The sequence below is a fragment of the Mytilus trossulus genome, chromosome 12, assembly GCF_036588685.1.
Source record: "Mytilus trossulus isolate FHL-02 chromosome 12, PNRI_Mtr1.1.1.hap1, whole genome shotgun sequence".
Lineage (NCBI taxonomy): Eukaryota > Metazoa > Mollusca > Bivalvia > Mytilida > Mytilidae > Mytilus > Mytilus trossulus.
In genome coordinates this window covers 58,075,379-58,090,781 of record NC_086384.1, presented here as the reverse complement: position 1 = coordinate 58,090,781, position 15,403 = coordinate 58,075,379, and the positions used below count along the sequence as shown (strand labels likewise).

At 35.0% G+C, this 15,403-nt stretch overlaps 1 protein-coding gene across 1 annotated transcript in view; it reads right to left on the bottom strand.

Annotated features, from left to right (window-relative positions):
- Positions 1-4,504: 4,504 nt before the first annotated feature.
- The window catches only part of LOC134692626 (uncharacterized), a 30,942-nt gene continuing 20,043 nt past the window's right edge, over positions 4,505-15,403 (bottom strand). Inside the window, exon 9 of the mRNA XM_063553085.1 lies at positions 4,505-4,612. Within this exon, the coding sequence (XP_063409155.1) occupies positions 4,505-4,612 (108 nt within the window). The remainder of the gene's footprint in view (positions 4,613-15,403) is intronic.

Below are 15,403 nucleotides of genomic sequence, written 5' to 3'. Positions count from 1 at the left end.
GATAGGAAATGCAAGCACGGGAATATCGAATCAATTGGGAGATATATACCCCGTATGCAGGTGCTGCTGGAATGTTGCTACTGTTGCCTGTCAGATTTGCTTTAAATGCTTTGCTTTGGTTTTTGAGGTTTTAGCCAAAAACTGGATTTTACCTCATGTTTTAGCCATGGCAGCCATGTTTTATTAAAGAAACAGAAAATAAAACACAAACTTTATTCTAGATAACCCAAGGGCCATTCAGCTCAAATTTGGTTTGAATTGGTTCAGTAGTTTTAGAGAAGATTTTTTAAAGTTAGAAAATATGATAAACAAATTGTGTAAAATTGTCCTTAAATGGCAAATACCCTTTAAGGGGTCAATTAAAAAATTTTGTCATACGAATCTATTTGTAGAACCTACTTTGCTGAACATATTTGCTTATCGTTACAATTAATACTATTCAATATAATAACCAAAACCTCCAAAATTTCCTTAGGGTGGTACCTAACACTACAGGGAAATAACTCTGTAAAATCAGCTACACGTTTTTAGTACGTTGTATTGTTAAAGGCCAGGAAAAGAGTATAAATAGCAGCCTATGAACGAAATAGTGGTAAATTGAAATTTCTTTGCCACATTCATATCAGGGACATATTTTTTAAAGAATAACCTTGTTCAAAGAGTGATTTTTAGAAAAAAAAATTGTCACAGAGCCTAGAACTGAACTATATTATCTGTTGCAAGAAAAATAAAAATTATTAACTAATTCTGTTTTGTTATATTCCTAAAACAAATCATGAAGCAGAGGAACTTTTCATTTGAAATATACCTTGATTGATAGCTGGGCGGATACATATTGTTTTTGTTTACACAGGAAGTAGATGTTGCCATGCACAATATCAACAAAGACCTTAACTGTTGTGATAAATTCATTCCATTCCTATTTAATCCTCATATCCATTTTATATTTCTTTCATAATTCAAAGAACCAAATAAATATGCAGCTAATTTGCCCAAAAATGCAATTAGAGTCATAATATTGAATTTTATCCAGTCACAATCATTTTCCCTCCAAAACTGTTATATACAGAACAAAGGATTTCGATATAATTAATAAAACATCCTGCAGGAGAATACAAAAAAACTATTCCCACATGTTTCCCATATATGAAAACCCACCAGGATTAGGAAACCAACAACGCTCAAGTGTCACAACACATTTTGGCATAATGTCTTTCTTGTGCCAGTCAAATATTTGGCTTCTGTGGTCCATGGTCATGGCATCTGCTTTCATAAGCATATATCTATCACCATTCCAGGCACTACGATGGAGAAGCATAGTCCAAAATCTTTTGTTGTGTTCCTTTCTCAAATTTGAGTGTCTTTGATGGGCTACTTCTGACTGACCATGCCACCACATTTGTCTGTATTGATCATCAGTAATGCATGGCTTACAAAAGCAATATCTGCATTCTCCTTTGTACGGGTCTTGCTGTATAACAAATTCAGGCTGGTCATTGTATTCATCATCTTCATCTTCATCATTATTGTCTGTTTGAGTACTCTGTTCTGTGGTCATTTGTAGATTTTGTGCATTCCCGCCATTTTCAATAGCAACAGTAGAGTCATCAAGAATTTTAATTTCCCAATCGTTATGCCCAAATAAATGTTTTATAGTTTCTAATTAAAGATCACTTAATTCCATAGTAACTTTCTTATCACTCATTTTTAGGATTATTTAGAAAGCACACAAACAAAATATTTATACTGACTTCAAAGATAATTTGGTCTTAATTTTATCCCCAGGTTATTTGTACAGAAAGTTGCTGACTCTGCAGGTGACCTCATAAATTTGTTCAATAGATATAAACAAGTCCAGAGTCAAATAGGGGATTGCATGTCAATTCCAGAGGCAATTAGGGGATTACATGTAGTTATTCACTTAGCAAGAAATGAAATACTATTTTTTTACAACAAATCACAGAAATTTATAAAAAATAAAATAAAAATTAATTTATTGAAAAAGCCATGTAAAGATCAAAGAAATTTGCATAGATCACTTTTATTTATACAAAAATCAATTATTATAAAACCTTCAGACACATTTTTCTAAGTTGATACTGAATATCACGAAACATAATCTCCTAATAATTTCATATCCAATATCTGCTGATTCCTTCAGTTTCTTTCATGGTCAGTCATGGCTACTGAAAAACAAGATTCTTCACGAAAACGTCCACCCAATTTTAGAAGAGAGATTCCTGGTGACGAAACTGTCAAAAGTAGAATTTTGGAAAAACGTCAAAATAGTAAAGGGTTATTTGACTTCAACTTTGAATAATCCAGTTAACAATAGTTTAATTATAGAGAAACTTTTAGACTTTTGGATTAAACAACAACTTGGAAGTGACAATTCGAAAGAACTTCATTCATTTCCATCCACCTATTTCCAAACAAGAAGCCAGGATGTAGACCAAGGATTATTTGTAACTGCAGAAAAATCTTTGGAAACATATGGAGAACTCTTTGAGGCACATACCAGTATGTGTAATGGAAAGCTAAAAGTATTTAAAAGAACTATGAAAGGACATGTAGCATCTGTAAGACTGATGTGTACCAAGGAGAAATCACATTCCTATGTATGGTCGTCATCATCTTACCTTCCGAATGATGAGTTCTTGGTCAATCACAGGATTTGTCATGCATTTTATAGCAGTGGACTTTTGCCAGTTCATTACACTAGATGTGTTAATGGGGTAGGAATTGGCTTTAAAGAGAGAAGATCGAAATAAACAATTTAACCCTGTCAGATTTGCTGTAAATGTTTCGGTTTTTTTAATTATAAGCTTTCTTTAAGTTTTTTTAATTAAAAACTGCATGTTAACCCCTTTGGTTGGTTGTCCAGGTCACCGGACAAAGATTTTAAATAAGACTCCCCAATAACGATTTTGACCATGTTTGGTTAGATTTGGCCCAGTAGTTTCAGAGCAGAATATTTTTGTAAAATTTTACGAATGACAGTGATATTTCAGGTGAGCTAAAAAAGGGATATAAAAATTTACATCATAGAAAGCGTTGGTAGCTAAAAGAAAAAATTACACAGAAAATTCGGTAGCAAATTGTGTAATGCGCAATCAATATATACTGATTTATGGACAAATGATACCTCCAGGGATTCGTTTCACCCGTCATAAAAGTAATGCAATTATATAGTTTTTTTTAACCCTTTTCTAACATTGAATAACCATCAGTTTGTTCATAGCAGCACTATTATATTTTTATAATATTGTGGAGCAGAATCTTCTGAGCTCCTGATTTTGACTCAGATTTTTGTTGGATTTGTGTTGCTGAATCTTTAGGTTTTTTTTATGTTCTGGTGTTTATCTGATGGTCTTTTTTTTAACTGTTTATCTGTTTTTTATGTTCTGTTGACTGTCTGTTGGTCTTTTTGCTTCAATCATAACGACATTGTCTGAATATACGGTATGGTCTTTGCTCATTGTTGAAGGTCATACAGTGACCTATATTTGTCCCTTTTGTATCTTTTGCCGGTTTTCTGTGTATGAATGAATATGTTTTTTTACATTTTTTTGTCTAGTTAATTGTAATAATCAACATTCCATAAGTAAGACAAATGTCACACTAAAAAATCTCACGATATATGCACGAAATAAGGACTGCCATTGCAAAATAATGGTGGATTGGATAGGGGAGAAATATTGCATTGCAACAGGTGGCCTAGACGGAAATTTTGACCAGTTGTTCCTGTTGTTCCTGTTGTTTTTTGTTGTTCCTGCTTTTGCAACAATTTTATAATTCTCAAATATGTCAGGAGTTCTGTTGAAGCAATATTGATAATTATCCACTTGTCCATCTGATGACTTAAGCCTTTTTCAACTGATTTTTATAGTTCGTTCTCATGTTGTACTGTTATACCACTGTCCTAGGTCAGGGGGGGGGGGGATGCCGCAAACATGTTTAACCCCGCCACATTATTTATGTATGTGCCTGTCCCAAGTCAGTAGCCCGCTGTAATTCAGTTGTAGTTGTTTGTTAATGTGTTACATATTTGTTTTTCGTTCATTTTTTTACATAAATCATGTAAACAAGCCATTAGTTTTCTCGTTTGAATTGTTTTACATTGTCTCATCGGTGCCTTTTATAGCTGACTATGCGGTTTGGGCTTTGCTTATTGTTGAAGGCCCTATGGTGACCTATAGTTGTTAATGTCTGTGTCATTTTGGTCTTTTGTGGATAGTTGTCTCATTGGCAATCATACCACATCTTCTTTTTTATATAATAAAAGAAATATGCGTCGTTTGGTCTTTTGTGAAGAGTTATCTCATCAGCAATCATACCACTTCTATTTTATATGACAGACAGCAAACCCACAACAAGCACTGAAACAAAGGCTTGACATCAATAACTAACTAGAAATTACTAACTTTTAATTAGAAAACTATAAATGTCTAAAAAGTATGGTAATTTTACATGTTTGAATACAAAATCCATATTATCATGATTATCAAATTTTCAACACTTTCTTCTGATGCATGTCTTTCAACACACTCTCTGTTACTTCTTTACCTTTCTTTAAAATCTTCTTATGAAGGAGAGATAAGAACAGCTTCACCTGAAAAATAGGGAACAAAAATTGAGAAAATTGTGATTAATTGCTTTTTGCAAATGTAAAAGAAGGGTGAAAGATGCTAGAGGAAAAGTCAAACTCATGAATCGAAAAAAAAATGACAACGCCATGGCTAAAAATGAAAAAGACAAAAAGACAAATAATAGTAAACACAACATAGAAAACTAAGGACTAAGCAACACCAACCCCGCCAATAATTGAAGATGAGCTCAGGTGCTCCAGAAGGATAAGCTGATCCTACTCCACATGTTGCATCCATTGTGTTGCTCGTGTTATTACAATATAAAAAAGAAGATGTGGTATTATTGCAAATGAGACAACTATCCATCAAAGACCAAAAGGACACAAACATTAACAATTATAGGTAACCGTTCGGCCTTCAACAATAAGCAAAGCCCATAATGCATAGTCAGCTATAAAAGCCCCCGATAAGACAATGTAAAACAATTCAAACGAGAAAACTTACAGGCTCATTTATATAAAAAAAATAATGAAAAACAAATACATGTATGTAACACATAAACAAACAACAACCACTGAATTACAGGCTCCTGACTTTGGGCAGACACATACATACATAATGTGGCGGGTTAAACATGTTAGCGGGATCCCAACCCTCCCCCTATCCTTGGACAGTGGTATAACAGTTCAACATAAGAACAAACTATAAAATTCAGTTGAAAAAGGCTTAACTCATAAGATAGACAAAAAATACAAGTGGACGTGGCTGGGTACTTATACATCCTGACACAAAAAGACATAATGAACAGATGTGAGAGTACATGTACTCGCAGTTATCTGACAGCTAGTTCAAAGCAACTAACAACTAATAAAAAAATCATGCATTTAAGGCTAAACAATCAATCGTACACATCCAACATCAAATGGATTTAGTTAAAGACATCATAAACAGCCAGAGAAAAACATGACCGTGTGCAATGCCAAGTTACAGGTATTGACAGATTGTAGATCCATGAATATATATATGTATATAACATACTAGTAATATTTAGTTAGCTTTTAATCTACTGATAAAAAATTCAATATTTATACCAATACAAACAATATTCAATGATCTTATTACAGTGTTGAATAGGTAACCTTTAGAATAAGTTTATTTAAAGGAGCAACAAGTTTACATGGATCATTTCTAAATTTCCAAGCAAGGTTAACAACATTTCCGTAAAAATTAGGATGTGCTATCCTGTTTGAAATAAGTTTTCCACAGGTACAACCAAACTTCAAAACCAAATATGTATATCTATGGAAAAATTTAGAAAAGGTTTTAAGTAATTAATGGTAAAGATATCCCTGGTTTAATAATTTACCGGTAATACATAGTTCATTAAAATCAAAAACGTAACAACAGACACGGGCATAACGAAAAAGTTCTGAAATATAAAAACCGTAGGATGGTGCCAAAGGAGCATCACCATCTAAAAATGGAAAATTAACAATAGGAAAGGAAAAACCGTCTCTTTTGTTGTAAATTTTAGTGTGTAGTTTCCCGTTTAAAACCGAAATATCTAGATCCAGGAAAGGACAGTTGTTACCAAATACATTTGATTTATTTAAAGTAAGTTCCTTGGGGTAAATTTCAGCAGTATATTGAGAAAATTTTGGATTATTTAACGAAAAAATATCATCAAGATAACAGTAAGTGTGGTTGAATTTATCAATTAAAAGCCATTTCGATGGGTCTTTACTGAGTTTAGTCATAAACTGTGATTTTTAACAGTGCAAAAACAAGTCTGTTATTAAATGGGCATAATTAATGGGGATAACCTGTTGATAAACTTTGTTGCAGAAATGTACGTAAATATTATCAAGGAGAAAATTAACAGCTTCAATCATCTAATCACACCTCCAGTAAGTAAAAATCTGGTAAATACCCTAATTTAATAAGTCAAATTCATGAAAGGGAAGAGGATTGTAGTTACCATGTGGGAAACATATTCGATATCATCTGTGAAACCTCCTTATCTTTTGCCATGATTTTATTACTTTGTTATTTTCTTTTCTTACCTGATCAGGTGGTAGCAGTGTATTAAAATAAGCAGGTAATTTCTTTCTACTGATATTCTCTCCTTTAATGATTTCCTCCAATACAGCCAGGTAATTATTTCTTACCTGATCAGGTGGTAACAGTGTATTGAAATAGGCAGGTAATTTCTTTCTACTGATATTCCCTCCCTTAATGATTTCCTCTAACACACCCAGGTAATTATTTCTGTTCTTACCTGATCAGGTGGTAGCAGTGTATTGAAATAGGCAGGTAATTTCTTTTTACTGATATTCCCTCCCTTAATGATTCCCTCTAACACAGCCAGGTAATTATTTCTGTTCTTACCTGATCAGGTGGTAACAGTGTATTGAAATAAGCAGGTAATTTCTTTCTACTGATATTCCCTCCATTAATGATTTCCTCTAACACAGCCAGGTAATTATTTCTTACCTGATCAGGTGGTAGCAGGGTATTGAAATAAGCAGGTAATTTCTTTCTACAGATATTCCCTCCCTTAATGATTTCCTCTAACACAGCCAGGTAATTATTTCTTACCTGATCAGGTGGTAGCAGTGTATTGAAATAAGCAGGTAATTTCTTTCTACTGATATTCCCTCCCTGAATGATTTCCGTTAACACAGCCAGGTAATTATTTCTTACCTGATCAGGTGGTAGCAGTGTATTTAAATAAGCAGGTAATTTCTTTCTACAGATATTCCCTCCCTTAATGATCTCCTCTAACACAGCCAGGTAATTATTTCTTACCTGATCAGGTGGTAGCAGTGTATTGAAATAAGCATGTAATTTCTTTCTACTTATATTCCCTCCCTTAATGATTTCCTCTAACACAGCCAGGTAATTATTTCTGTTCTTACCTGATCAGGTGGTAACAGTGTATTGAAATAAGCAGGTAATTTCTTTCTACTGATATTCCCTCCCTTAATGATTTCCTCTAACACAGCCAGGTAATTATTTCTGTTCTTACCTGATCAGGTGGTAACAGTGTATTGAAATAAGCAGGTAATTTCTTTCTACTGATATTCCCTCCCTTAATGATTTCCTCTAACACAGCCAGGTAATTATTTCTTACCTGATCAGGTGGTAACAGTGTATTGAAATAAGCAGGTATTTTTTTTCTACAGATATTCCCTCCCTTAATGATTTCCTCTAACACAGCCAGGTAATTATTTCTTACCTGATCAGGTGGTAACAGTGTATTGAAATAAACAGGTAATTTCTTTCTACTGATATTCCCTCCCTTAATGATTTCCTCTAACACCGCCAGGTAATTATTTCTTACCTGATCAGGTGGTAGCAGTGTATTGAAATAAGCATGTAATTTCTTTCTACTGATATTCCCTCCCCTAATGATTTCCTCTAACACAGCCAGGTAATTATTTCTTACCTGATCAGGTGGTAGCAGTGTATTGAAATAAGCATGTAATTTCTTTCTACTGATATTCCCTCCCTTGATGATTTCCTCTAACACAGCCAGGTAATTATTTCTTACCTGATCAGGTGGTAGCAGTGTATTGAAATAAGCATGTAATTTCTTTCTACTGATATTCCCTCCCTTAATGATTTCCTCTAACACAGCCAGGTAATTATTTCTTACCTGATCAGGTGGTAACAGTGTATTGAAATAAGCATGTAATTTCTTTCTACTGATATTCCCTCCCTTAATGATTTCCCCTAAAACAGCCAGGTAATTATCTCTTACCTGATCAGGTGGTAACAGTGTATTGAAATAAACAGGTAATTTCTTTCTACTGATATTCCCTCCCTTAATGATTTCCTCTAACACAGCCAGGTAATTATTTCTTACCTGATCAGTTGGTAGCAGTGTATTGAAATAAACAGGTAATTTCTTTCTACTGATATTCCCTCCCTTAATGATTTCCTCTAACACAGCCAGGTAATTATTTCTTACCTTATCAGGTGGTAGCAGTGTATTGAAATAAGCAGGTAATTTCTTTCTACTGATATTCCCTCCCTTAATGATCTCATCTAACACAGCCAGGTAATTATTTCTTACCTGGTCAGGGGGTAGCAGTGTATTGATATAAGCAGGTAATTTCTTTCTACTGATATTCCCTCCCTTAATGATCTCCTCTAACATAGCCAGGTAATTATTTCTTACCTGATCAGGTGGTAGCAGTGTATTGAAATAAGCAGGTAATTTCTTTCTACTGATATTCCCTCCCTTAATGATCTCCTCTAACAAGGCCAGGTAATTATTTCTTACCTGGTCAGGTGGTAGCAGTGTATTGAAATAAGCAGGTAATTTCTTTCTACTGATATTCCCTCCCTTAATGATTTCCTCTAACACAGCCAGGTAATTATTTCTTACCTGGTCAGGTGGTAGCAGTGTATTGAAATAAGCAGGTAATTTCTTTCTACTGATATTCCCTCCATTAATGATTTCCTCCAACACAGCCAGGTAATTATTTCTTACCTGGTCAGGTGGTAACAGTGTATTGAAATAAGCAGGTAATTTCTTTCTACTGATATTCCCTTCCTTAATGATTTCCTCTAACACAGCCAGGTAATTATTTCTTACCTGATCAGGTGGTAGCAGTGTATTGAAATAAGCAGGTAATTTCTTTCTACTGATATTCCCTCCCTTATTGATTTCCTCTAACACAGCCAGGTAATTATTTCTTACCTGATCAGGTGGTAGCAGTGTATTGAAATAAGCAGGTAATTTCTTTCTACTGATATTCCCTCCCTTAATGATTTCCTCTAACACAGCCAGGTAATTATTTCTTACCTGATCAGGTGGTAGCAGTGTATTGAAATAAGCAGGTAATTTCTTTCTACTGATATTCCCTCCATTAATGATTTCCTCCAACACAGCCAGGTAATTATTTCTTACCTGGTCAGGTGGTAGCAGTGTATTGAAATAAGCAGGTAATTTCTTTCTACTGATATTCCCTCCCTTAATAATTTCCTCTAACACAGGCAGGTAATTATTACTTACCTGATCAGGTGGTAGCAGTGTATTGAAATAAGCAGGTAATTTCTTTCTACTGATATTCCCTCCCTTAATGATTTCCTCTAACACAGCCAGGTAATTATTTCTTACCTAATCAGGTGGTAGCAGTGTATTGAAATAAGCAGGTAATTTCTTTCTACTGATATTCCCTCCCTTAATAATTTCCTCTAACACAGCCAGGTAATTATTACTTACCTGATCAGGTGGTAGCAGTGTATTGAAATAAGCAGGTAATTTTTTTCTATTGAATTTCCCTCCCTTAATGATTTCCTCTAACACAGCCAGGTAATTATTTCTTACCTAATCAGGTGGTAGCAGTGTATTGAAATAAGCAGGTTACTTCTTTCTACTGATATTCCCTCCCTTAATAATTTCCTCTAACACAGCCAGGTAATTATTACTTACCTGATCAGGTGGTAGCAGTGTATTGAAATAAGCAGGTAATTTCTTTCTACTGATATTCCCTCCCTTAATGATTTCCTCTAACACAGCCAGGTAATTATTTCTTACCTAATCAGGTTTTAGCAGTGTATTGAAATAAGCAGGTTATTTCTTTCTACTGATATTCCCTCCCTTAATGATCTCCTCTAACACAGCCAGGTAATTATTTCTTACCTGATCAGGTGGTAGCAGTGTATTGAAATAAGCAGGTAATTTCTTTCTACTGATATTCCCTCCCTTAATGATTTCCTCTAACACAGCCAGGTAATTATTTCTTACCTGATCAGGTGGTAGCAGTGTATTAAAATAAGCAGGTAATTTCTTTCTACTGATATTCCTGTCCCTTGATGATTTCCTCTAACACAGCCAGGTAATTATTTTTTACCTTATCAGGTGGTAGCAGTGTATTGAAATAAGCAGGTAATTTCTTTCTACTGATATTCCCTCCCTTAATGATCTCATCTAACACAGCCAGGTAATTATTTCTTACCTAATCAGGTGGTAGCAGTGTATTGAAATAAGCAGGTTATTTCTTTCTACTGATATTCCCTCCCTTAATGATCTCCTCTAACACAGCCAGGTAATTATTTCTTACCTGATCAGGTGGTAGCAGTGTATTGAAATAAGCAGGTAATTTCTTTCTACTGATATTCCCTCCCTTAATGATTTCCTCTAACACAGCCAGGTAATTATTTCTTACCTGATCAGGTGGTAGCATTTTATTAAAATAAGCAGGTAATTTCTTTCTACTGATATTCCCTCCCTTAATAATCTCCTCTAAAACAGCCAGGTAATTATTTCTTATCTGATCAGGTGGAAACAGTGTATTGAAATAAGCAGGTAATTTCTTTCTACTGATATTCCCTCCCTTAATGATTTCCTCTTACAAGGCCAGGTAATTATTTCTTACCTGGTCAGGTGGTAGCAGTGTATTGAAATAAGCAGGTAATTTCTTTCTACTGATATTCCCTTCCTTAATGATTTCCTCTAACAAGGCCAGGTAATTATTTCTTACCTGATCAGGTGGTAACAGTGTATTGAAATAAGCAGGTAATTTCTTTCTACTGATATTCCCTTCCTTAATGATTTCCTCTAACACAGCCAGGTAATTATTTCTTACCTGATCAGGTGGTAACAGTGTATTGAAATAAGCAGGTAATTTCTTTCTACTGATATTCCCTCCCTTAATGATTTCCTCTAACACAGCCAGGTAATTATTTCTTACCTGATCAGGTGGTGGCAGTGTATTGAAATAAGCAGGTAATTTCTTTCTACTGATATTCCCTCCCTTAATGATCTCCTCTAACACAGCCAGGTAATTATTTCTTACCTGATCAGGTAGTTACAGTGTATTGAAATAAGCAGGTAATTTCTTTCTACTGATATTCCCTCCCTTGATGATTTCCTTTTACACAGCCAGGTAATTATTTTTTACCTTATCAGGTGGTAGCAGTGTATTGAAATAAGCAGGTAATTTCTTTCTACTGATATTCCCTCCCTTAATGATCTCATCTAACACAGCCAGTTAATTATTTCTTACCTGATCAGGTGGTAGCAGTGTATTAAAATAAGTAGGTAATTTCTTTCTACAGATATTCCCTCCCTTAATTATTTCCTCTAACACAGCCAGGTAATTATTTCTTAACTGATCAGGTGGAAACAGTGTATTGAAATAAGCAGGTAATTTCTTTCTACTGATATTCCCTCCCTTAATGATTTCCTCTTACAAGGCCAGGTAATTATTTCTTACCTGGTCAGGTGGTAGCAGTGTATTGAAATAAGCAGGTAATTTCTTTCTACTGATATTCCCTTCCTTAATGATTTCCTCTAACAAGGCCAGGTAATTATTTCTTACCTGATCAGGTGGTAACAGTGTATTGAAATAAGCAGGTAATTTCTTTCTACTGATATTCCCTTCCTTAATGATTTCCTCTAACACAGCCAGGTAATTATTTCTTACCTGATCAGGTGGTAACAGTGTATTGAAATAAGCAGGTAATTTCTTTCTACTGATATTCCCTCCCTTGATGATTTCCTCTAACACAGCCAGGTAATTATTTCTGTTCTTACCTGATCAAGTGGTAACAGTGTATTGAAATAAGCAGGTAATTTCTTTCTACTGATATTCCCTCCCTTAATGATTTCCTCCAACACAGCCAGGTAATTATTTCTTACCTGGTCAGGTGGTAGCAGTGTATTGATATAAGCATTTAATTTCTTTCTACTGATATTCCCTCCCTTAATGATTTCCTCTAACACCGCCAGGTAATTATTTCTTACCTGATCAGGTGGTAACAGTGTATTGAAATAAGCAGGTAATTTCTTTCTACTGATATTCCCTCCCTTAATGATCTCATCTAACACAGCCAGGTAATTATTTCTTACCTGATCAGGTGGTGGCAGTGTATTGAAATAAGCAGGTAATTTCTTTCTACTAATATTCCCTCCCTTAATGATCTCCTCTAACACAGCCAGGTAATTATTTCTTACCTGATCAGGTAGTAACAGTGTATTGAAATAAGCAGGTAATTTCTTTCTACTGATATTCCCTCCCTTGATGATTTCCTCTAACACAGCCAGGTAATTATTTTTTACCTTATCAGGTGGTAGCAGTGTATTGAAATAAGCAGGTAATTTCTTTCTACTGATATTCCCTCCCTTAATGATCTCCTCTAACACAGCCAGGTAATTATTACTTACCTGATCAGGTGGTAGCAGTGTATTGAAAAAGGCAGGTTATTTCTTTCTACTGAAATTCCCTCCCTTAATGATCTCATCTAACACAGCCAGGTAATTATTTCTTACCTGATCAGGTGGTGGCAGTGTATTGAAATAAGCAGGTAATTTCTTTCTACTGATATTCCCTCCCTTAATGATCTCCTCTAACACAGCCAGGTAATTATTTCTTACCTGATCAGGTAGTAACAGTGTATTGATATAAGCAGGTAATTTCTTTCTACTGATATTCCCTCCCTTAATGATCTCCTCTAACATAGCCAGGTAATTATTTCTTACCTGGTCAGGTGGTAGCAGTGTATTGAAATAAGCAGGTAATTTCTTTCTACTGATATTCCCTCCCTTAATGATCTCATCTAACAAGGCCAGGTAGTTATTTCTTACCTGGTCATGTGGTAGCAGTGTATTGAAATAAGCAGGTAATTTCTTTCTACTGATATTCCCTCCCTTAATGATCTCCTCTAACAAGGCCAGGTAATTATTTCTTACCTGGTCAGGTGGTAGCAGTGTATTGAAATAAGCAGGTAATTTCTTTCTACTGATATTCCCTTCCTTAATGATTTCCTCTAACAAGGCCAGGTAATTATTTCTTACCTGATCAGGTGCTAGCAGTGTATTGAAATAAGCAGGTAATTTCTTTCTACTGATATTCCCTCCCTTAATAATTTCCTCTAACACAGCCAGGTAATTATTTCTTACCTGATCAGGTGGTAACAGTGTATTGAAATAAGCAGGTAATTTCTTTCTACTGATATTCCCTTCCTTAATGATTTACTCTAACACAGCCAGGTAATTATTTCTGTTCTTACCTGATCAAGTGGTAACAGTGTATTGAAATAAGCAGGTAATTTCTTTCTACTGATATTCCCTCCCTTAATGATTTCCTCCAACACAGCCAGGTAATTATTTCTTACCTGGTCAGGTGGTAGCAGTGTATTGATATAAGCAGGTAATTTCTTTCTACTGATATTCCCTCCCTTAATGATTTCCTCTAACACTGCCAGGTAATTATTTCTTACCTGATCAGGTGGTAACAGTGTATTGAAATAAGCAGGTAATTTCTTTCTACTGATATTCCCTCCCTTAATGATCTCATCTAACACAGCCAGGTAATTATTTCTTACCTGATCAGGTGGTGGCAGTGTATTGAAATAAGCAGGTAATTTCTTTCTACTGATATTCCCTCCCTTAATGATCTCCTCTAACACAGCCAGGTAATTATTTCTTACCTGATCAGGTAGTAACAGTGTATTGAAATAAGCAGGTAATTTCTTTCTACTGATATTCCCTCCCTTGATGATTTCCTCTAACACAGCCAGGTAATTATTTTTTACCTTATCAGGTGGTAGCAGTGTATTGAAATGAGCAGGTAATTTCTTTCTACTGATATTCCCTCCCTTAATGATCTCCTCTAACACAGCCAGGTAATTATTACTTACCTGATCAGGTGGTAGCAGTGTATTGAAATAAGCAGGTAATTTCTTTCTACTGATATTCCCTCCCTTAATGATCTCCTCTAACACAGCCAGGTAATTATTTCTTACCTGATCAGGTAGTAACAGTGTATTGATATAAGCAGGTAATTTCTTTCTACTGATATTCCCTCCCTTAATGATCTCATCTAACAAGGCCAGGTAGTTATTTCTTACCTGGTCATGTGGTAGCAGTGTATTGAAATAAGCAGGTAATTTCTTTCTACTGATATTCCCTCCCTTAATGATCTCCTCTTACAAGGCCAGGTAATTATTTCTTACCTGGTCAGGTGGTAGCAGTGTATTGAAATAAGCAGGTAATTTCTTTCTACTGATATTCCCTTCCTTAATGATTTCCTCTAACAAGGCCAGGTAATTATTTCTTACCTGATCAGGTGGTAGCAGTGTATTGAAATAAGCAGGTAATTTCTTTCTACTGATATTCCCTCCCTTAATGATTTCCTCTAACACCGCCAGGTAATTATTTCTTACCTGATCAGGTGGTAACAGTGTATTGAAATAAGCAGGTAATTTCTTTCTACTGATATTCCCTCCCTTAATGATTTCCTCTAACAAGGCCAGGTAATTATTTCTTACCTGGTCAGGTGGTAGCAGAATATTGAAATAAGCAGGTAATTTCTTTCTACTGATATTCCCTCCCTTAATGATTTCCTCTAACAAGGCCAGGTAATTATTTCTTACCTGGTCAGGTGGTAGCAGTGTATTGAAATAAGCAGGTAATTTCTTTCTACTGATATTCCCTCCCTTAATGATCTCCTCTAACACCGCCAGGTAATTATTTCTTACCTGATCAGGTGGTAACAGTGTATTGAAATAAGCAGGTAATTTCTTTCTACTGATATTCCCTCCCTTAATGATTTCCTCTAACACCGCCAGGTAATTATTTCTTACCTGATCAGGTGGTAATAGTGTATTGAAATAAGCAGGTAATTTCTTTCTACTGATATTCCCTCCCTTAATGATTTCCTCTAACAAGGCCAGGTAATTATTTCTTACCTGGTCAGGTGGTAGCAGTGTATTGAAATAAGCAGGTAATTTCTTTCTACTGATATTCCCTTCCTTAATGATTTCCTCTAACAAGGCCAGGTTATTATTTCTTACCTGAT